This window comes from Coccinella septempunctata, chromosome 6, assembly GCF_907165205.1.
Source record: "Coccinella septempunctata chromosome 6, icCocSept1.1, whole genome shotgun sequence".
Classification (NCBI taxonomy): Eukaryota; Metazoa; Arthropoda; class Insecta; order Coleoptera; family Coccinellidae; genus Coccinella; species Coccinella septempunctata.
The window spans coordinates 31045314-31069619 of NC_058194.1; the positions used below are offsets into that span (position 1 = coordinate 31045314).

The following is a 24306-nucleotide window of genomic DNA, read 5'->3' on the forward strand; positions in this document are numbered from 1 at the left end:
ATGTCTGTCTTCGCAGTTGGATGCCATCGGAAATATTTCTCAGCATAGCTTCATTTCCACATCATTTATAAATGGTTCGTCATTGCTTTCTATACGCCAACGTTTCTATGCAATCCGATATAAGTATTCACAACGCCTACTAAGTTACTGGCATCTTTATGTGTCACGAGCGGTTGTTTCATTTGTCAGTACAAATGACGAAGTACATTTCAACTCATTGCGAATATTGCGAAAGAAAAATAGAGTCATTCGGGGCAACTGTGCGCACTTTTGCCTTTCAAGCCATACCCTGTTTCAAATGTTGAAGCTAGGAAAATTAAAACATATTCATGAGATAGAGAATTTTCTAATCTATAAAAAAACATCAAAAAGCAAACAAACAAAAACGTTTTCTTTCCGCAAAAAAGAATTTAATAGAGAAAGTCGGAGTGCGTTCACTTGCCCCGTATTGCGGGTAAGTGTGCGCACCCTCACGGGGTAAGTGAACGCAGTGCTTTATGAACCACCCAATCAAAACAAATTACAAAATAATGTCATCAAAATGTTACAATATTAGAGAAATGCTGTTTATTGTCAATACAGGAGCGCCTTTTTACAAGCAGTGCATTATTATTCGTGCCACAATTCTTGGCGAACACAACACTTGATACATTCCCCTGTTGGTGGCTCTTCATATTTTTCTGAACAAATAGGACAATATTGATCGAAGTCGTATTCGGGTTCGGCTTTCTGACAGTCCGAGAATTGTTCTAGGACTGCGCAAAACTCTTGCGCCCTAGTATTAAATCCTCTGCGCAGTTCTAGAACCATCCTCGGACCGTCCAAAAGCCGAACCCGAATACAGCTCGAGTCTTACCAAGAAAATCAACAATGTCATAATTTATTCCTCACTGAACTAATGCCCTTATAATGAATCTATGCGCACACTTACCCGCGCACACTTTCCCCAGTAAGCCAAAATTTGAATTGACGTTCTTATAGAGTTAAGCAGCTAAGAGAACCCAAATTTTTTTATTATATATTTAGATTAATTTTAGCACGATAGAATAAAAAATTGTTTAACACTGAGGGACTCGGAACTTGGACCTGGCAGAATTTGCAGAGATGCTAAAAATTAACAAGAAAACTAGTGAATTTGATTGATTGCAAATAAAAAGTTAAAGAAACGTGGCACGGCGCACTCCTATGAAAAACTAATATGGCGATTCTGCGCCCTTGCTTCACCCAAATGAACCCCTCTTTCATACATTGCATAGTCGAGATATACGCACTGCGCACACTTACCCACTGCGCTCAGTTACCCCGAATGACTCTATGAACAAATTTGAATTTCTCTGGTCAACTTTAAGCCAATAGAAAATGGGTTTAAATACATTTGTTTTTCATTCTTCCTGACTTCTATTTTGTTGACTTTCCTTCACGACCAACTAAGATTTCTTTTCGACCGCTGGATCATCAACAGCCAATGTGCTGTTTATTGACCCTGGATTTTCATCCTTTGTTGAGATATAATTCACGTCCATAAACTACACAGCCTCTCAGTCTAGCAGGATATCATCAATTGACTAGAGAAACTTGATTATATTGTTGCGATTACATCTAATAACATGTAGTGCGGCTGAATACCCCTTTGAGAGGTCTCCATCAGACTAGTTGTTAGTAATCTGATCCTCCACCCTATAAAGATTATTACATCAAGTACCTAGAATTAACTTCACCCAGAGTAGGTGTAATTCCGCATCTGTAGGCAATAATTTTGTCCATTTTCTCAGAGAACAACAAAAAGTGATTAGATTTTTTTAGGTGTCATTTCATTTCTAACCAAACTGATGATAAAATAAAAATCAAGGATCGGGGGTGTGTTGAAGGAATTCTATCGAGAAAACCACATTTTTCAGATTTTTACGCAGTGATCCGAACAATCCATACCGTACAATTTCTCAGCTCACCACAACAAATTGCTGTCAACTATATATGCAATCGCTTTCGCATTTGCATGACTTGGTTGATGAATAATTCTCGAATGATCGAAAACCTCTATTCATGTATTCAACCATGCCGATGAAAGACTTGAGCTTATCAAGCATTTATCTCACAGGACAGCACAATGGGTCTTTTCATTGATGTTATTTTTCACTTTATCCTACGTAAAGTAGGCAGTGTAAACATCGACATAATGATGAGGTTGTTTCTTGGTTATGAGCCACATTCGATGATAGAACGCAGTGTTCAACTTCTCACAGATTGAAATTTACCAATCATAAATAATCAGTGGTAAATTGGACTTCAATTATGGGAGAACTTTGTCGAATTTATCAGAAATGGTCATGAACCAAGTGTACGTAAAGTTTCTAAATCGACACAAAGGAAGGAAATTCCAAACCCCAAACTCTCCAAAAAAGTGACATATATCCTGCTCCGTGCTCATGAATATAGTCAAGTTCCACTTCAACTTCTAAGCTCTCACAGAGGGCTCTCGGATGGATTATGATGTAACACAATGATGAACTTCTCCCATGCAAATGAGTGACGATATGCGACCAGCATGTAAAATTGTTCTGATGATCAAATGACTCATTAAAATGTATTTATGAGCGATGATTGTTTTACTGCATGCCATTGGAGGTACTCAGGCTCAAAGATTCCTATGAGTACTGACTGATTTCTTCGCGATTCGATAATAACCAACGTTTGTAGAAAGTCCTAACTTTTTTTATCCCAAATCAAAATATTATTTCATATGAGGGGACAATCTTGAGAGAAGACGCTATATTTAAGGAAAAAAACTATTGTGTCTTTATTGTTTCACTGTTATTATTTTACTAAATTATTAATTTTGTTTTTGGTTTTTAGTATTACGTTTAAACAAAGAAGAACCGCTGGGGTACTGGGGTAGGAGAGGTAAGAGAAGTGTGTGAGTTCAAGCTTTTTGTTTTCTAATACCAAAAAATCAGTATTCTGCTTCACGCACTCTTACCTATTAAGAAAAATTTCCTATTGGCTTTCGATTTTTGCTGTTTTGACAAAAAATATATTGGGGTTCCAGCAGGATACGATAGAAATTGTGACTGTTACATTTCTTGTATCTGTTGTCCTTCTGTTCACAGATCAGAAATAACCTTTATTTGTAGATTTTGATTTCTGATATCACATGTTTGGTATGCATCATGTATTTTGGACTGGAATCATCATTGTGATCACCTTCGCACCTAGCAAGCGGTAAAATTTTTCATTTGACACTAATAACTTACCTAATTATCTGTAAGTACTTCCTTAGAAATTTCTGAGGCTTCAAGCAATTTCGGCTAAACCTTGTAGAATTTCCTCATATGTGACGATTTCTCTGAATGGGTCTGAAAATAGGTTGGCACAGATAGTCGACGGCAAGGAATAGAATATCGTTGGCGTAAACGTGAAATCCTTGATATAGTATCGTGCTCAGAAAACTGTCATTAATTATTTTGAACACCTGGATTCAGAATTGCCAGATTGGTTGAATCTCCATGACAATCCTTGTTTATTCATCTTTCCATACAAGAATTAAGGCTGTTTATCCCTTTCTAACAATGAATCTATTAAATGTAATAAATGTTTCACCGAGTCAGACATTCTGAAAGCTGCAAACAGTTCTACAGAGTGAGCTTGCTCGTTATGGCCAGTCAGCGCGAGGTAAAAATAAATCTTTTCATGTTTAGAGGGATCCTACACATGTATTAAGTCTAGACATAATTTCTTGATGTATTTCTGGCCGGAAATATCTTTGTTTCGACACAGGAAGGTCGCGGATTTGGCAAGTTGTTTGAGCAACTTGCGTAAAAACAACGAATCGAATTCGAAGTACTGGGTGTTTCCAAAAATCTGGATATTTTGTGACGTCCTTTGAACTACGAAATACGACTTGGGGTAGTTGAACTTTTCAATATTTACCACGGATTTCTAAAAATAACTTCTGAGTCAACCCGTAAGTGTGTAGAGTAGAACAATACAGAGGGCGGATCATCACGGTGTACTGAAAAAAGTCAACAGTTGCACACATACGTCTACGAAGTAATGAAAATATTGATACAAGAATGAACCCTTTATCTTTTGGTACACTGGATCTTATCCGAGCTGCTACGTAACATTTCCGATACGTTCTTGAAGTCAAATTGGGTTTGATGAGATGACTCATTATTAAGGCAATTATGAGGGCAAGTGTTAAGTGCCTTCGATAACAGAAGATGCAGTTATCTTACATACTGCCGAGCGCGAGAGTACGTTTCATTACCATGCATCTGCCTTTTTATATGAGGGTCTTTCGGAATTATAGACTCAGGGAGGACAAAAATAGTCCAGAATTTGTGGAAAGATGATTTGAATATACAGAAAGTTGGAGATGAAACGAAGGAGGGAGGGAAACAGCGTGAAAATAGGTTTTTTGCTTCGTACACTATCGTTAGGATCATGCTCGAGTGTTTTTCAGGCAGAAATACTTGCAATCTAAAGATGCCTGGACATAAACCTGTCAATAAACTATCAAGGATGTGACAGTGATCCATTCTGATAGTCAAGCCGCTATCAAAGTACCTACTGAACCACTAGGTCATTGACTCAAAGCTGGCATGGGAGTGCCGAAGGAAACTCAATGACAAAGGCCAGAACAACAAGGTCTTCTCAGTCTGCGTTCCACTCTGGAATCGAAGAAAACCAAGGTCCATCACACTCCGCCACCTACTGACTCAGAGCCTTTCTCTAATATAGGAAAACACACCCTTAAGACAAAGTTTCTGGAAAAGCAAGAAACCAAAAGATAAACGCTATGGAGGAATCTTCCAGTAATGGATCATTCCAGAAAGTTCTGGATCTGATTCTGTTGAGTTACGCCTCCTCAGAATGGGCTTACCAGAAACTGACGAGTGTAGATTCTGTGAGCAATCTGTTCACCTGGTTACTGAATGCCTTGCCATTGCAAGCCTGCGCAAGGAATGTCTTGGACGAGGAAAACATAGGAGGATTGGGGTCTTCGTAGAGACTTAAATTCTTCCACATATAATTAAACTCTGGCCATACTCATAAAACGACATGAATTGACTGTGAATTCTCAGATCTCCACCCTTGGGAAGCTTTGTTTTCCCCAGTTTCCTGGATAGCTTAAGGTCAACGCCTCCCTTCAGGATCGTCGCATGCACACAACAGCGGTCCATTTAACTTTGCCCATGACGCAATCACGAACATGAAAACCTTTCAGCCGGTGGGGTGAGATCAAAGACCTCCACTTTTCCGAGCTAATGCTTGGGGGAAAGCTTTCTACGTTCCATCTGGACCAGTCACTTTCTGTTATATCTTCAGTTGAAAGGTTTGTTGAAGGCAGTTTGTCGCACGTGGATGGTACAAGGTTAGATATTGATCCCCAGTGACGTGGGAAAACACCCTAATTTTATACATACACAACTCATGTTTCTCGAATTGTTGGTGTCTTTCTTTCATCGCCGTATTTCACTCTGCGGAGGTTCATGTATCAAGCCTACAACTCCAGAAACTGCAAAACGAACAGCGTCGAACTTATCGAAGTACGATTATCGAATCGTATGTTATCGGTGTTGAACTTTCACAGCAACTCCACGAATTTTTTCCTGCTAGGCAGTCTATCCTACTATTTGCTGATTTGAAGCAGAACTCGGAGGACAAAAACGAGGTGTATAAATCATTCTTGTTTGGATAGTGGATAACTAAATATTTGTTTAGATAGATAGAGATGCGATACGTGATTAGGACCTAGTGTTTTATCGGAGGATTTAGTGGATCTTTCAGTGCTCGCGTATATTTTACTCAGTACCCGGTTTCTTGTGATCTTTGGGGAGCATGACATAAGAATTTCGCGAAATGGTGATACTCAGAAACGTAAGTTAGTTTTTTGAGCCTTTGTTTTAATGAGATATCAGAAACATTCCCCTGTATATCCATTTTTCGCATTAAATTTTTCGGAAAAGGTGAAGAAATACGAACATTTCTCATTGTATCTGGAATTTCTGAGAGATTACCTTCCTGATTTTCGGAAACAGTACACCAGAGATCATATTTCAGTGGAAGCTGAAAATTATCTCGATTCAGATTATCCAAATCGGTGGATAGGTGGGGTAGGTCCTAGATGATGGCCAGCCCGATCTCCTGACCTTACCCCAATGTACCATTGATGATGGAGTCCTTTAAGTTAAGTTTATCAGTTTCGAAATTCCATTAATTCAGAGATGATGGAGTATGTGCTGATATTATTATTATATCTCTAAAATGTTACGAAAATCAGTTTTACCCAGTCGTAAAGAATGTACGGACACAAGAATCTAGTACGGTTCTGTTACTAAATTCTTTTGGGTGTATCAAAGACAATAAGCTCACGAAATTCATTGAAATCGATTCTACAGTTTAGGGATTGAAGGGGTTTGAATAGGTATTTAAAAAAAATCGTTTGTGTTAGGATATTCCGAAAACTACAGAAATGTGTGAGATTTGGAACGTTTTCATGGGCGGAATTTGATAACGAAACGTTGGCATTTCCATAACTACTCCCAATATCTCCCACTAGGTCATTTCGTAGATTAGAACCAATTTACGGACTGGAATTGAAAAATAATCAACACTAATTGGAAGATTATTGAAAGTTATTCCCTCAACAACTCGAGACTAATTGAGTAGAGTACCTGGATCATTAAATAATTAAACATGGGTAGGAGCATCTCTCAAAAACAAGGTTGGAAATTTAGTAGTGTCCCAAATCGGGCGGTAGATGTTCGCTACTACTATGGAGAGTGATTTGGACTATATGGAGATGCCTGGTTTTCTGTACCCTGACTCTTACAGACACAGATGGGTTCGCCTGAGTTTGATTTGGGAGGAAATGGTAACTTGAAACCCCTCTGAATATTGTCTACTGATATTTTCAGTTTACTCACTCGTAACTATTGTTTTTGTGGCGTTTATTCATTTCGAAAACAAGCCTTTTGTTTCGCTCGCGAATTTTCGAACAATGGAAATTTGAATCCATTTGAAATTCGTGTTCTTTTCTAGGATATTTTTAGCCTTGATGGACTCCATTAATTATGGCATAATTGTATCTTGTGTAAGGATATGGATACGCTGTAATTAGATATGTGACAAACATGGGAGTGTGTTATGTAAAAACTACTTGATACTATTGGAGATAACACAGGATGTTCAAGACAGGAATACTTAATTTCGAAGGCTTATGTAGTGTTTTTCATCGGTATGTGTTCATTAACAATTCGCTGATGCTTATGTTTACAAATATAGCCTAGCACAAAAGGAGGATACTTTTTTGAAAAGTGGAACAACATTCTGGCGTTACTTAAGACTTTTTTTCAAAATGATTCATGAATTTATGAAACGGATTATTTAAAAATATGTGAAAACCGATTGGAACAGCAGACCTGAATTTAAAATCAAACTTATGTTCAAGAACAAAACCAGTCGTTTATAGTTCGAGGAATTTTTCACACACTCATCTTATGCTTAAAATTCAACCACCAATTGATCAAATTACTTTTTGGTTGTTCCTATCCAGAAATACTTCAATCTCAAGTAAAACTTCATTGCTCAGAGCTCTCAATTAAATAAAGCTCGTGTTTTGGATTAGAAACAATGAATCTTCCATCGATATCATATAACTGCACAGCTCTAGTGATTAATTTCAAAATGAAAAATCCCCGGAGTATCAGAGGAGTCCACATGTTCAATATCTGTTACTATCGTGTTTCCCCTTATCTGTAGCGTTCAGGTACTGTTTACGTAACCCTTATATTTCATAATATAATGGCAACCATTTCGGCCCAAAGGTCAATCGGGAATCTAATTAGTTGATCAAATTGAACACAGGCAATTCCGCCATAAGGTTTTGATTAAATTGAGTAGCAACGATAAGATGGATGGGCCTTACGCAAGAGCACGTTATAAATTGATAGTTTGTCGAAATGAATCAGCCCAACTACTGAAAATATCAAAGTCCTATCGAATCAGAATTGTGCAATGGATATTGCCGAACTGAATCAATTAATTCAAGTGTTTCGCTATAACTATAGCATCTTCAGGTAGGCGAAGGTAGTTAAACTTTTAATTTACTCTCGAAGTTGATTTGTTTCCTATAGTTTCGTTGGTACTATTCGAATATTGCTCAATTTTTAACCATCTTCATGCACCTAGCAAAAGCAGGGTATTCCGGAACACTGAGATATTTATTGAGAATGTTTTTGTGGTGTAAATGATTATTAGCTACCTACTAGATGAGTTTCAACATACTTAAACTTTATTTCGTTATTGCTCACTGATGGTTTTGATAGCTCTAACTAACCATAATTTCGTATACATGATTGAAAAATCTAACCCGTAAGTACTGGGTGGGCAAAATTCGTTGTATACTGAGGAGATCTTGAGAACTATAAGAGCTAGAAGAAAACGGATGGCACATTTCCGAGCTCTTTTTCAGAGGAACAAAGAATGATGAAAACCGTAGCCTCCTACGATTGTTCGTCTTCGAGTTATTAGAAAAAATGAGATTTTGACGATTTCGAAAAGTTCTCATAACTTTTGTTTCTTTGAAGTTAAAGATCTGAAACTCGAACCTCATGAAGCACTTTTATACGTAGAATCTACTGACAAAAGATTTTTCCAATTCCCAAAATAACAAATTCAATAAAAGTTTGCCTAATGATTCGAAATCAAAATATATTTTGAGCTCGTCAGTGATTCTACGTAAAAAAGTGTGTACAAGGTTGAACTTTCAGACCTGTATATTCAAAGACATAAAAGTTATGAGAACTTTTCGAAATCATCAAAATCTCATTTTTTTGCTGATAACTCAAAAACGAACAATCGTAGAAGGCTACGGTCTTCACCATTCTTCACCATTTTGACCACCCTGAACACGTTATATATCCCATAGTATAGCCCTCATGAAAAGTATCATTAATCTTTGATAAATCGTTTTTAAATAGTCCAATTATCATGAATAGTAGTATCCCCCATATGATTTGATTAACTTTTAGGGATATGGTTTGATGGAGGTCAATAAGAGTATATCATAAACTTCGTGAATGATTGAAAGAATGGGTCCTTTTGTGTTCTGAATCACAGAAATACAGAATCTGTGCTAAATTGTCAAAAGTAGTCATTTTTCTAGTGATGGGACTCTACCACTCTCCTAATCTCTCAACAATATGACTTTCTTCATGAAATATAACTTAAATCCTTCTTTTTTCTTGCAGCCACCAGAAAATGAGCTTCAGAAAGGAGAAAGGGTGATGTCGGAGCACCAGCTCAGGGTTCAGCGTTCCTTGCAAAAACTCACGATACCGGACTGGTACAAACAGTCGCAGATACCGCAGGAGGGCTTCCTTCTCAAGAAACACCAAAACAGGGAGAGCCGATGGACCGGCACCGGGAGTCGCACGACCTCCCTCAGTAGTCTAGGATCCGCCAACCAATCGCCATTAATCCTGAGCCCAACCCCCCAAAACCAACCCTTCGTTCGATGGTCGACGTCGAAGCTTAACTCGACGGCCTCCTCACCGTGTGCCTCAACAAGAAGTAGTTTCAACACGCGACAAGCCAACGGTTCTCTCTCGCCATCTTCAGTTAGGAGTAGTTTTAGTTATAGGCAGCCTTATTTAGGGTGGAGATCGCAGGAGAGGCTCACGAAACCAAGGACTCCGGCCGAGAGGCTAGCCAACACTCTGTTACCCCAGAACAGCCATCATCACCAGATGAACCCTGATATCCAGTCCTCGATCAAAGAGGTTACGTCTGCAATAGTCCACTACGTCAGCGGGTTGAAACCGGAGGACAACAGGCCTTCCAGTTACGATAGTCAAGACACAGCAAGCCAGAGGAGTTCCTCGGTCAGTCCAAGAGGAAGCCAGAAACTGTGCTGGTTGGAGAGCTCCTTTGTGGGGACCAAACCCTTGGATTCCCCCCAAACCCCAGTCACCCTATCAGAAAGTTCGAATCCCGGACACCATTCCAACCTAAGGTTGGAGCTTCAGAATCACAATGGTAAGTCTGTTCATGCTTAGACACTAGGTGCATTTATTAAGTCTTGTGTATAGTGTAAAATATGTTAAGTGTAGGAAGATTTTTTGACTGTCAGTCAGAAATAGTCAAGAATTTGTGAAGTACAAACCGTTTATCGTTAGATTTTAAATTGTTTTTAACGAATACTTTTCGTTTAATCATTTTTTTCCCATTTTAACTTCATCATTCGTGTATCAAAAGAAGATAAAATCTCAGGTTTACAATGAAATCTGGTTTCAATCACTCAAATCCTTCTGTAATTCCATTCAATCGGTAGTAATTCAGAAGTACTGCACAAATTGATTGATTGTTTCTTACATACGCCAAAAACAGCATGTCCCAATAGAAAAAGCTTAAATTTATTGGAACATGCTATCAGAGATATATTGGGCTCTCTTCATTAATACTACATGGTGCTTACTAAATTATTATACGACCAAAATCATTTCAAAACCTCAAAGACTGCATTTTTTCGAATATAGGGAATCACCCCACTGCTTACAGTATTTGGTAAGTTGTGGAGGTTCTGATGTATAAGGGATGCTTCAGGCGCTATATAAAATCATGCTTTGATCCATTTTAATCATCATTTTCGTTCATAATCATAAGCCATGAGTTTTCACCAAAAAATGTCCGGTGAAGGGTTTTTCACACGAACCATGACAAATTTCATTTTAGTAACTTTTTAGGCCAGGAATGTATTTGATAAGCCCATGGATGTGATAAACAATGAAAAAAATGGCTTATAGCATGATGGATGAAGTGCCTCGAGTGAAATTTAGTGAAACTGTTGTGAAATTTGAGAAATTGTTGAGACAGTCGAAGAGGTCAGTTTTGTTGAATTTAAAGTCGAGATTTAATGAAATTTTTTCTACAAACACATTGTAATCTGTTTGAAATTGGTTATGTAGTTCAACAGTAGTTGTACAGAAAAATGTATGGTGATATATTTTATGTTGAATGTTCGATGTAGAGATATTTTGTACTCGTTTTATTGTGCAATTTTCTCGAATGATTTATTTGAATTATATGCGTTGTTACTTGTAGGCTTTTATTTATTTTGATGCACCTTTTCACGTTTCTTATCATTTCTGCTTTCGTTTGCATATAAATATGTCCATATTCAATACTGCATGTATCATACACAAATAAATCGTTTTATTTTTTGTCGATTTTTTATTCTGTTGAGTTACACCTTCACATACCATGAGGAATATCGAATACATTCCCAACACGAAAGTGTTGCGTGTAGAATGTCAATTTCCAACGAGAAATATTCAAGCAATTTTATAGTGGCAACCTTATCATCATCCTCTGTGACATACATTTTAAGTTTATTTGCATGATATTAGGAACATTTTTACGCAGTATATGAAAAACTGTTTTGAATGTCTCCAGATCTATTCAGTTTCATGAAAAACCCATTGATATTCCTTGAGCTCCTTATTTAATGTAATTTCATTCAAGTTTCGAACTCTTTAAGTTCGAAATACATCGAGTTCTGATGTTCAATACAAAATTCCGAAATTACAGATAAAAAAGAGAAAAAATATTATTATTATAGGAAAAAAAATACTTCATTTGAAGATATTCCAGAGAATACATTTTGAGAGTGCAATAAAATTGCTGCAAACGAAAAAGGTAGGTAACATAGATACAGAGAAAGACTAAATTTGCTCGTGAATGCTTCTGGAATGCCCTTGCATGAAACCAATTTCTGTTAGCGATTGAACTTTATCTCGTCTCAGATATATCATTGAGATCTGCGAGTGAAACTAGACCATCCCCTGGCTCAACAACACTGGAAGACGTCCTAGACTCACTACTGGGCCTACCTTCGTCAGCGAGGGCGCCAAGTCCTAGTCTCCAAGGTAGGAGACATGTGTAAGTTTCATTCCAGGTCTTTTCCAAATTTCCACTTTTCATTACTTACCAATGCAACCAATATTTTCCGAAAACCTGCAGTTCCATGCCTGAATTCCCCACTTGCACTACAACGTTTAAAACTCTGATTATGACTTATTATTAAAATGGTGGATGCGAAACAACAGAGTCCGTAGAAGCGCATCCACCTTTTTCTCAGGTGTTGCATCCACCATTCGTTGTTCGAACCCATTCACCATTTCACTGTAAGATTGAATACATTAAGGTAGCTTCACTTTCACCGTCACGTAGACGTTGCTAGGAATTATTTTACGTGCTAGTTTTCTACTTGTACTCTTCTTTCGATAACTCACTGATGATTCCACACCCACTTACTTGGACATTCAGCCTTTAAATCAAGCGACTTAACCCAGCTGATAGTTTTCAAATTTTCTTTCCTTACTTTTTCGGGAAACAGATGCCAATTAACAATAGAAAGCTTTTATAAAAGCTTTGAAAATATCATATTTATATAACTGAATCGAAGTGAAGCTGCTTTCTTGTCTTGTTGGATATAATTCAAGCTTTTCTATAGTGACAGTAGGTTGGGGAATGGACTTGAACGCCCTAGTTCAGTTCAAGACGCACTAACTGTTCTCAATTTTTTTAGAGACGGTGTCAGCTAATACCAGTCCCAGTCACAAGAAAACCGACCAGTTGGATTCTTTTCGACGCCGTTCGGAAGGCAGTGAACCAACTACATACGCCAACACCAGAAGGGTCAGCCTCAACTGCTCTCCAGTCTTGAAGTGCCGCTACTCCAGGTGCGGCAAAATAGCCCTAGCCGCAAGTCTGGAGGGTACGGCATTCAAAAACTGCCACAACTGTTCCTACTCCTACTGTTCCAAGCAGTGCCGTCGGGCGCACTGGGAAAAACATCGAAAAACCTGCTTGTTCTCCAGGATAGGAACCTTGTGCCGACAGGTCATCGCCAGCATCAGGGAACAGAAGGATACGTTACTGCATCTGTCGGAAATGGCTAGGAGGGGCCATATATCGCATGGCGCGGGCGCTGTCAAGTGCTTCTTCCACAACCCCGAGAGCGCGGAGCAGTTTTTGAGCAAAGGGTTTCAGCATTTGGGCGAACTGACGTATATTCCATGGCAGGACCTTCTGCCTAACGAGATGGGCCCCCAGATGTACGCTGAGCTAGTTAAAATGTGCAAAAACTATAACCCCGACACAAAATTAGTACTTTACGTTTCCATTTGCGTGATATCGGAGACTCCGATGACTGGAGCCGTGAAATGGGAGAGACAACTGGTGTCACGCTGTGCCAAAATGAGGCTATCTAAAGACATCCCCATTCCGGAGAAGATCACTGAGAATCCGGAGACGCTGATCCTGACCTGCGAGCCTCTCAGGGGTAAAGACGTGAAGATCAAGGAACTGAAGGAGACGTGCTTCAACAATCTGGTGATGCAGCTCAGGCAGAAGGGCGTTTCTTTGAGGAAACAACACCAAGATATCTATAAGCAGCTGCAGTCTTGGATTGAGGAGAACTCTGCTAAATTCACACCTGTTACGGTTTACCCTAAAGACGTTAACACTGGAAGAAGTTTCATGTGTATCATCATGTTAGAATCCGACAAAGAGAGTGTTAGGCAGATTGAACTGGCAGGTGTGAGAGTGAAAACCGTCGATTTGTTGAAATGATTATGTTGGTGATTACTGGGAATCTGACTATTGACACCCTCGGTTATCTTTAAGACATGATTGTGCCAAACATATCTTGACACCACTGGCGGCGATTAGGGGTGGCCAGGGGGGGCGGTTGCCCCCTCACTTTCTGGAGAATATGAAGCTACTTTTTTAAAAAAACTAACATTCTTTCAAGATTTCACCTTATTGCCCCCCCACTTCTTACGCCCAATCGCCGCCACTGCTTGACACCATCAGAATCTGGAGAGCCTTTGTTAACGAAAAACATATGACAAATGACAAGGACACTCATTTGAATATAATTCCTCTCAATATATCAAGCACTTGTTAAATATTCAAGAACATAGTTTTCGGAACTGGATTCCTTCATATATGCACGCTGAAGTTGAGGAAATTTTATGCAGGGTGTCCCAACTATAACAATCAAATATAGTAGTGGAGTATTGAAAGAAATAAAGCTCTTTTTATCTGAGTATGGTCGTGCATGCATGTGTTTCGATACCATGATTGAAAAAAGATTAAATTAGCATATTTTGATTTCTGAAATCCTTCAATCCGTACACCCTCTGCATAAAACCAGTAAATTTCATAACATAAATACATATATTCCATAAAAACTTTTTATGTGAATGAAATACTGGTTTCCTTGTTTACGCTCAAAATGCACCTGAACGCATGAGTACTACGAAGAGGCTGGTTTCTCAGTTGGGACGCCCTATATTTATTTCTATCGTTGTTGATTCTGGAAAATTATTATCTAAGGACGAAACCCTATGTGATGCAATCGTTTTTTTCATTCAAACAACAGTTCCATCTATAATGGAACCATAACATCTCAATGAAATCATATCATAAAATTATCTATATCGAAATGATAAGAGAAGGAGATGAAATGATATACGCTACAAATAGAAGACAGTTTTTCTAGAACTCTTTATTGAAGTAAACAATCACCAGATAATAATAAAATACAAAATGCTGGTTCTAATTGGAGAATTCATATATTGCTTCCTTGAGTTCAAGTTTGGCTTGATATACGTATATTGGAAAAGATGGCATGAATGAGAACTTACATTAACAAAAATTCGATTAACTATATAAATCAGCTTACTGTACACTATACTAAATGTAAAAAACGAAGGCAAATTTCAAGATATTTTTAAGATGTTTTTTTTTTACATTTTCTGTGTTTACAATCTAGTCTCGAGTTCCTTCTTCATTTTATAGATAAACCCATCCTGTGATTTGTATAGCTTGTTGTAACTACAAATTTTAAAAATAAATAGATGTTACTTATAAAATTAAACTGTATCTATGGAAAGTTTCGCTTTTGAGAGAAGAGGATTTTAATCATTGCTCATGATAGAGTGCTGACTGAATTTTATGATGGAAGAGATTATACCTGATTGTGTTATAATAGATCGTTATTTATATTGAGCTATATTTACATATTTGGAAATGTAATATTATAAGATCGATTATTTTAATTTTGATCTACTTTCTCACTTTAGTTTTATTAAATTGCGAATTTGTAAAGCAATAAAATGCGTCAAGTAGCATATTTTTTTCATATATTCCCAAACATATTACATTGAAACAGAAAAAATGAAAGTTTCAAGCAAAAAATTTCCTCGTTTTCCAAGACCGAGGAAAACAAGAGGGCATTTTCGATTTATTAATAATTAATAATGTAAAACTGACATTAGTGAAGAATTGTGTTTCTGTGGCATCCAAGGAATTCAAAATATTTCATTACTGAACATAATCTTCCCTGGATTCTTTATAATGATAAATTCAAATTTGAATATCTTGCCTATTCAAAATGAAAGGTTGAAGCGATACAGTTTTGAATTTGATCTCAGTTTTCCCTCTTGAATCAAAAATAGAAGTGCTGTAGCGTTTTATATAATTCGTTTCTGGTTTCTGTCTACTTTCAGAGCCACTGTTTCATTTTCAATGGCCCACTCTGTATAAATAGAGAGGGTGATTGATGTACATCGTCTGATAGAACTGAAAGTTTGTATGAACTTTTTTCTATTCAACCTAAATATTTTCATTCCCAAGCGATTTCCAGTTAAGAAAGAAGAAAGTGTAAAGTATTCTACTTTCATATTTCGAATAACTATGACAAAAAGTATATCGAAAAAAAATTGTTATTATCGAACTGCTGCTCACTTAGATCGTTATTGTAAAGAGCGTGTGGCAAGGTCATCAATTTTGACAAATTAGAGCAATTTCATCACGCAGCTCTTTTTTGACTATCCATCAATTTGAAAAGGAAAGAACCGTCATAGGGGGATGATTTCTAGGGAAAAACTATCCTGAATAATCCATACCTTCTCAGAAACGTAATTATTTTTTTACTCCCGAATGGCGCTTATCATCCATATCCAGAAATTGCCATTCTACCTCATTTGCATTCAATTTACTTTTCATACGCCGAGGCAGGCCGGTTCTCTTTCATTTATAATTCAAAAATAGAGCATCATCGTTGCTGTTCTGATTCCGGTTCTCCTTTGAAATTTCCTCGGAGGAGAAATTTTCAATTTGCTTAAGATCCTCTGCTGCGAAATTGAAAAGATTCGATGCAGCGAGGATGAAAACTAAAAATGGTCCTTCGGAAATACGATGAACCTGTTAAAGTAGGTGATATTGGCGAGTTAAATATACAGAAAATAGTTTCAGGAGAAAAAAGGAACACTATATGTTTCTGTTAGGTCTTCTTATGTGAGATCAAACCAAAAAGAACCTTAGATTGCTTACAGAAATTACTCGATTTTCACTTACATGGGTTAGTTAACAACGACACGTGTTTCGTTATCAGAGTAGCATCTTCAGGTGGAAGAGAAACGTGGTACTGAATGAGAAAAAAATTAACAAGCAATTAGTTAGCCTACTAATCATCTGGGGGGGTTATAATGGTTCATAGAACATTTAAAGAGAGTGCAGGTACAAATCGGAGAGCCTGTTGGCAAATATAAAGAAGAAGTCTGGCTATTTCTGTATAATGAAAAATTAATTCTTTCACGGCATCGACAATTATCGTTATCTTTAGATTTTGTTTTAACGATGTGCTCTGAGATACATAAATACTTAGGTATACATATATAAGCACCGATAGGAAGATTTTTTTTTTAATTATGATTTATTTTACTAAAAATCTTATGATAGACTTGTTTCCAAGGATGTCAAATGTGGAAGAATTAATAACATTTAATCAAATATTTTTTGAAGTCGAGAACTAAGAACTTAGTAATTTCGTGCTTACAGGGTGAGTAAAAAATACCGTCCAAATTCCTTAGAAACATGAGTTTTTTTTTCAAAGAATACCCTTTGTGTAGTGGCGGTCCTATAACATTTTTTAGGTCATGCGAGATCGGAAACTTTCTTGTTTACGATTCGATATTCTTCACAAACTGTCTATAATCATACACTAGACAAAATTACTGCTATCATTTATGTCAATTTTTAAGAAATTTCGTTTGACTATTTTGTGCGAGTATAAATATGTGATATGGTAGATTACAGATGAAAAATATTAGAAATAAATGTTCGACAACTTCGATGTACTTCATGTAACACGCATAGACGCACATATTATCGAATAATAAATAACAAATATTGAAAATAACCTACATATGCACTTTTCTATCTTCAGCGCTCGCAAATTTTTTATCAAGTCGCAATAATTCAACTTTTGGGCGATAGTATTTTCTTTATAGACAAATACCAAGATCCGACAGTCTTTCTTGACACATAGTAGACCGTGGGTAAGTTTTTGTAAGTTTTACAGCGGGTTTCATAAAACTTTGATTGTCCGATCGAAGATTTGACAGTACCCGATATCTAAATATCTAAATCTAAATATCAATTGAGAATAATTGAATGGACGTATAAACATCATAATTTAATGCGAAAAGGATATTCTGAATGATCATGACTGAATTATCGATTGAAAACAAATTGACGTCTATTCGTCAATCAAGCGTTGATTCCTCGATCAAGCTTTTTGAAACCCGGGGCTAATCCATTAAAACTACTTGATCTTTTGGCGACAGCAAGCAGGATTTGAAGCACTGTCCATAAATTCGGAAAAATATCATGCCAATCAAGTTTTTTCAATTCTAAGAACGGATCAGGTGTAGTAGTTTTCAAGCTATGTATAAAATAACATCACAATTCAATTTTTTCTTTCTGTTCGAGCCTCGATTTTTGTGCCCCATTTTGGCTTTGGACGGGGATGTGAAAATCTACAACACATACCAAAAATTCAGGCCACGTGCAGCAAGGCAGCAATTAGGGAATGTTCCCAGTATTTCCCCGGACCTGAAAAAAGTTGTTTGGCTGTCTGGCGAATGCAATTCTTTTAAGTAAAGCCACGATTTGTAGCCCTAATGGCGACAAAGGACCTCTCCAACTCGCATTGGCACTTGGGAAACAAATAACTTCAAATATATACGCGGTCCCGCTGTGCGGTTCCACGCAGACAGGAAGCTGCCCCTGGCTTCTGTGCCGGACTTCCGGGGGAAGGGGTTCGTCTGACGCCCTATATCTCACGCGGCGCCAAAGCATCCCTTGGAGGCGGGCAGGTTGATCTACACCTACACCCGTTTCGATACCAGTACATGTTTTATACTTTTGCTTGTTTGTTTCTCCACTCGCCAGAATGGATGCTGCGGCTTATGGTTTTGCCTTTCCGTTTCCGGTTGGCAGATTGGTCTGGACATAGAGACGGTGTTTTTCATCTTCTTCCAACTTCCAATTTTTAGGGATTGACTTCGAATAAGATCGAGTTTTAAGTCCTGATGGCAACATGGACATAAGTTGAAATCTCCTAATATTCCTATGAAATTATAGAGTTTGGGAGGGACTTTCCAAACAGGATTCTCAGGATAGTTGTGATCGCCCTTCGTCTTTTGTTTGGAAATGTACTATTTTCTGCGTTTTTTCTGTTGTTGATAAATCAGCGATGAAAAATAAGAATTTATATGTTTTTCAATAAAAAAGATGTGCTTCGAAATATATACATATATCAGCTGGGTGTAAACCAATTCAATTTCACAACATTCACACTAGAAGTCGAAGATTTTTGCTGAGGCTGAGCAAGGTTACATAAATATTTCTAGGAAAAAGAGTCCCTTATCTCCACTTTGGAGCACTTAGTTATAAACATTGAACTGTAAAAGAACTAAAAGTTCTTTTATAGAGTTCAATGGTTATAAATAAACAGCTTAACCCCATTTACTGCGTTTTTTCGATATGATTCGTAAAAACGCGCATATGCATGGGTATGTAAAAACTGGAAATATTGAGGATACCGATAACTGAAAGCTCCAATTTCGGCGATAACAATAACTAAGCAGTTAATTGACTGATACAAAAATTTTTTCATGATTTTTTTGTGTTCTGACTTCACTTTCGTTTTCCTGGAAGGATCAACCATTAACTGCCCATTATTCGTTTCAGTGATGGACGACGTGGCTGATGAACGATCAACGCTTAAAGAATCTGATGATCCACCCTATATACGGAAGAATCAGCCAAGATTATTGAGAATTCTGAGATGTTTCAGTGTAGAACCCATCATAATCCTCTACATAACTTCCATGAAGATGGCAGCGTTGACCTCGGACAATCTGAATTTGGAAAAGACTTGCTTGGTCAATCGGGAGTTTAACGAGTCCATCTGTGAAGCGATGGTGCTGAGGAACAGAACAGGATACACGGCGAACCAAGAAATCGAAGTTCAGAAGTTTGTTTCCATCATGGCGGCCTGTAAATTCGCCATTTTGGGAACCATACCAATTTTTTTCATGCTGTTTATAGGCTCGTGGAGCGACAGTCATCAGCGGAGGAAACCTTTCATACTCATCCCGATTTACGGAGATATCATCAGTAGCGTGGGATGCCTAGTATGTTCGTATTTCTTTCTAGAGTTACCAGTGGAGGTAGCGATCTTCTTTGAGGCTGTACCTTCGGCTATTACTGGAACTTGGATTTGCTTTCGCGTAGGTATATACAGCTACGTCACTGAGAATACTTCAATAGAAAAAAGAACTACAAGAATGGGAATAGCGGTTATGTGCGTCAGAATGTCCCTCAATTTGGGAATTATACTGAGTGGTATTTTATATAAGAGACTCGGTCTGACTGGCGTTTACAGCTTGTCCATTTTAATGTACGTCATAGCCATGCTGAAAGGAAGAACAGTCATAAAATCGAAGTCTGAGAATGAAGAAAGGAGTACCGATGGTATCAATGAAATGAGGGATTTTTTCAATTATAAACATGCTCTCAGGACATTGTCCACTATATTCAGGAATAAAGATAAGAAGAAGAAATTAGGTTTGATTCTATTGCTCACCATAACAACACTGGAAATGGGAACGCAAAAAGGTATGAAGAATTTTATCTTGATATTTTACCACGACTTTATCTTTTCTTCATTTTGTTGCAGGCCAGTCAGGTGTTATCTATATGTTTACCAGGAGAAAATTCACTTGGGATGAATTTGATTTCAGCGGATATAATTCCTTCCATTTCCTAGTAAATTTGTCCGGTGAGTAATTCAAATGATAAGTCTCACTTATTACCAGTGGCGTCTCGTGAATATTCATCATGGGTGTGCAGATTTTTCATGCAGTTTCTGTTTCTGAACTACTTTAATTCGTTCACACTGACTTGGTATTCCGCCATTTTGTACACGTGAATAAAACTAATTTTCATGATCCCTTTTCAAATGAAATAAACAACGAAGATTCACAATGAACATCGTTTTCAGGTCTTCAGAATGAATTTTGAATTAGGATTCTAATTGAGAGAACTGAAGGACCTATTGAAAAACCTACCCAACTATATGCACACACTTATTAAAATGAAAATTATAATAAAATGCCAAACATCAGCAGATAGCTTCTATAAATTAAAAATGCCCGTTTTGGCAACTCAATTACAAGCACAATTGTGTGTAATGCCTCATCTCTCATAATGTACCTACTTTTTTTTTGCATTTTTAGGATCATTCACCAGTATAATCATTTTTGCGAATTGGCTGAAATTAGATGATGCTCTGATAGGAATGATCTCGATGGGCATGGCTGCTGTCCGTTGCATCGCTCAAAGTCTTGCACCAAATGGCTTTTTCTTCTATTTGGGTAATATAGTATTGAACCCTGTGGAGGAACATAAAATGAAAAATTCTTTCAGCGAGCTCAGTGGATATTTTCTCCGGTTGTCCCCAAATGGCCTATAGGTCCATGTTTTCTAAAATGGTCTCATCCGAAGAACTTGGACAGGCATTCGCTGTTTCTGCCTTATTCGAAGTATTGGCCCCATTCCTCTTTGGAACCATCTACAGCTTCGTATATCACCAAACTATTCATATCCATCCTGGTTCGTTTTTTATTTTGAGCGCCTTCCTTCATATATTGTCCTTTTGTGCATTTTTGTGAGTATAATGGATATGAAAAAAATTCAATCTAACATCCAAATCATTGTTTCCAGTTTTCTGTACCTCTTGAAATACAACAGATCTAAAGAAGATAATGATGTGAACGAAGAAAGAGGACAGGACCTACGGGAGTAGGAGCAGAATAAGGGGAGTAAAATAGTGGAATTAACAATTAACTATACATCTCAATACATCATTCATTGTGAAACTGTATTTTAAAATTTTTTTATAATAAAGCTCTGATTGGATATGTCATACGTTTGTCCCTTTTTCGTTTGTCTTATCATGACCTTAATTGCAAAAATGGCATCCTCAAATGAGACTAGTTCACTGTATTCTCCCATCTGAGATATGTCAACTGTACACAAATGAATAAAAAAACGATGAATACTATCCTTAAAATATTTCTCTTTTAAAATCCAATCTCAAAATGACACCAACCTGTTTTTTATTGATCATACATTTTCCCATTTAGAAAATGTATTGCATGACCTTCCTGATTATTTTTGAAATATGCTGATTAACATTTACTGTTACCCGAGTAGTCCATCATTGATAAAAAACTTGAAGGGAGCTGATTGGCCAATGTTTCAACACTTACTATCACTACCCAGCTTCAACTATGGCTTGACCACTGTTCGCAAAAGTTTTGCGAGTTATCAAGCTATTATATATTTAAAAAGACAAAACCTATGGTAAGATTCCACTGACCATAATTCTTATGAAAAAAACGCATTTAAATGACACAATTACCAATTATTATTATTTACATGAGCATTAGTTATCACCAAAATTGTACGAATTCAAATTCAGTTTTAGTGGTGAAACAATAATATTCATTTGTCCATTAGGCAAACAACATAAAAATATGTGATGATGGAGGACGCAGTGAATGAAACATCAAGGCTAAGTGAAACTGAAGAAAAACATGACTTGAGGAGTAGATCAAAATTATTCAGACTACTGGAGATTTTCAGTGTTGAGCCGGTTATTCTTTTTTATATAATATTCGCGAAGACCGCTTCTTTGACTACGGACAATTTGAATTTGGAAAAAACCTGTTCGGTCAACTTGAAATTCAACGCATCTGTTTGCCAAGCCATGGTGGTAAGGAACAGATCAGGATACTCAGCAGATCAGGAAATTGAAGTGCAAAAGTTTGTTGCTATGATGGTAGCTATCAAGTTTGCCATTTTGGGAATCATCCCTTTTTTCCTCATGCTTTTCTTAGGCTCGTGGAGTGACAAATACAAACGGAGAAAACCCTTGATCCTCTTGCCAATTTGTGGGGATATTGTCAGTGTTTTTGGTTGTCTACTATGTTCGTATTTCTTCTTCGAGCTACCAGTCGAAGTTGCGATATTTTTCGAGACAATACCCGCCTCAGTGACAGGATCTTGGGTATGTTTTTCGGTAGGGGTGTTTTGCTATGTCGCTGAGCATAGTACGTTGGATAGAAGAACTCCAAGAATAGGAATTACAACGATGTGCTTCAGGGTTTCTCATGCCGTTGGATTGGCTCTTAGTGGTGTTCTATATAGAACACTTGGTTTCAAGGGTGTCTACAGCTTGTGCATTTTGATGAACACCATTGCTCTTATGTATGGAAAATTCATGATCAATAACAGATCGAAGTATGAGGAACCACGGGCTAATACAAACATAATGAAAGATATTTTCAATTATAAGTATGCATTGAGTACATTATCGGTTATATTCAGGCAAAAAGACAAGAAGAAAAAGCTAGGTCTAATTTTGCTACTTCTTATCAATACAATCGAAATAGGCATACTCAGAGGCAAGATAATTATTTATATCACCCCAAATCACTTATATGTTAATATGTTTCAGGTGAATTGGGTGTAACGTATTTATTTACCAGAAGAAAATTCACATGGGATGAAGTGGACTACAGTGTATATAGTACTTACCATATTTTGATACAGTTCACTGGTTAGTATTTAAACTGATCGTTAATGTTGTTTTTAGAAAAATATTTTATTTCCAGGATCCTTCCTTAGTATCACAATTCTTGCAAAATGGTTGAAATTAGATGACGCTTTGATTGGAATGATTTCTGTTGGCATGGCTGCCGTTCTATGTTTTGGGCAAAGTCTCGTACCAAATGGCTTTTTTTTCTATACGAGTAAGATAGCTTCGAGCTCTGTAATTTTCATAAGAAAGAATTGTTTCAGTGAGTTCACTGGATATTTTCTCCGGTTGTCCCCAAATGGCTTATAGGTCTATGTTTTCGAAAATGGTATCTTCGAAAGAACTTGGACAGGCATTCGCTGTTTCTGCCTTATTCGAAGCTTTAGCACCTCTACTCTTCGGTACCATGTATAGTTTCGTTTATCGACAAACTATTCGTGTTTATCCTGGTTCGTTCTACATTTTGAGCTCCTGTCTTCATATAGTGTCCTTCTGTATATTTTTGTGAGCATCCTTGATTTCAAGATATTGAATACGAATTGACACAGTTGCTTTCAGTTCACTGTATATTTCGAAACACAACAAGCCGAAAGAAGATTCCAATATTGACCAAGGCAGAGGTCATGTTATGCAGAAATAAACGAAGAACAATCACTGTCGAATTTCACAAGTACTATTAAAGGTTTGGCTTCATCTCCAAAAATAGTTTATACAACTATTTACAAGCATTTTTAAAATAAACCTCTAGAAGGTTTTGTTGTTGTTTTTTCTGTTTGTTTGAATATTGTAACTCTGATTTGAGCTTATGATAAATTGTTTGTTCATTAGATCCTCAGAATAATCAGCAAACGAAAAGACCTGATGATAGTTGAGAAAGTGAACGAAGCATCAAGTTTGAGTAGATCGTGTAGTCCCAAAGTAATTCAGAAGAAAACTATCCTTTTCCCTAAAGGGATGATAGTAGTAGAGAAGAAAATCAAGTTAAATGGAGACCTTAACATTTCTACGATAAATGTTAAGAATTCCAAGGACGATTTGCATAATAAGGATATAAGTGTATAATAATCCTTCTATTTCACAAGTTTAAATCACCTCAGTTATCAAACACTATCAGTTGGAAAATAGTATGCTTTCATTGTCTTCATTATGATATGAAATTTTCCGAAAATGCATTATAACATGACCAATTATCAGTAGTTATGAGCATGAGTTATCACCTAACTTCTAAGAATAAATGGAGCATTCAATTTTATCGCACTTTCCTGTCATAAAAAGCAGAA

General features: G+C 37.1%; 3 protein-coding genes across 4 annotated transcripts in view; all 3 read left to right on the plus strand.

Annotated features, from left to right (window-relative positions):
* The window catches only part of LOC123316058, a 40298-nt gene extending 25095 nt beyond the window's left edge, over positions 1 to 15203 (plus strand). The window contains exons 5-8 of the mRNA XM_044901977.1: positions 9255 to 10041; positions 11808 to 11930; positions 12593 to 13721; positions 13876 to 15203. Of these exons, the coding sequence (XP_044757912.1) occupies positions 9255 to 10041; positions 11808 to 11930; positions 12593 to 13638 (1956 nt within the window). The 3' untranslated portion in view covers positions 13639 to 13721; positions 13876 to 15203. The remainder of the gene's footprint in view (positions 1 to 9254; positions 10042 to 11807; positions 11931 to 12592; positions 13722 to 13875) is intronic.
* Positions 15204 to 19060: 3857 nt separating this feature from the next.
* LOC123315168 lies at positions 19061 to 21257 on the plus strand. Its single transcript, XM_044900764.1, has 5 exons — positions 19061 to 20040; positions 20102 to 20203; positions 20661 to 20798; positions 20851 to 21091; positions 21148 to 21257. The coding sequence occupies exons 1-5, from the start codon at positions 19113 to 19115 to the stop codon at positions 21227 to 21229; spliced, it is 1491 nt and encodes a 496-aa protein (XP_044756699.1). The 5' UTR covers positions 19061 to 19112; the 3' UTR covers positions 21230 to 21257.
* A 282-nt stretch (positions 21258 to 21539) lies between these two features.
* LOC123315128 (solute carrier family 46 member 3-like) lies at positions 21540 to 23781 on the plus strand. Of its 2 annotated transcripts, XM_044900700.1 has the most exons (6): positions 21540 to 21789; positions 21946 to 22892; positions 22946 to 23047; positions 23103 to 23240; positions 23290 to 23530; positions 23585 to 23781. In XM_044900700.1, the coding sequence occupies exons 2-6, from the start codon at positions 21968 to 21970 to the stop codon at positions 23664 to 23666; spliced, it is 1488 nt and encodes a 495-aa protein (XP_044756635.1). In that variant the 5' UTR covers positions 21540 to 21789; positions 21946 to 21967; the 3' UTR covers positions 23667 to 23781. The 2 variants fall into 2 exon arrangements, with proteins under 2 accessions (XP_044756635.1, XP_044756634.1); XM_044900699.1 differs by lacking the exon at positions 21540 to 21789 and having other exon boundaries at positions 21887 to 22892.
* The last annotated feature ends 525 nt before the right edge of the window (positions 23782 to 24306 follow it).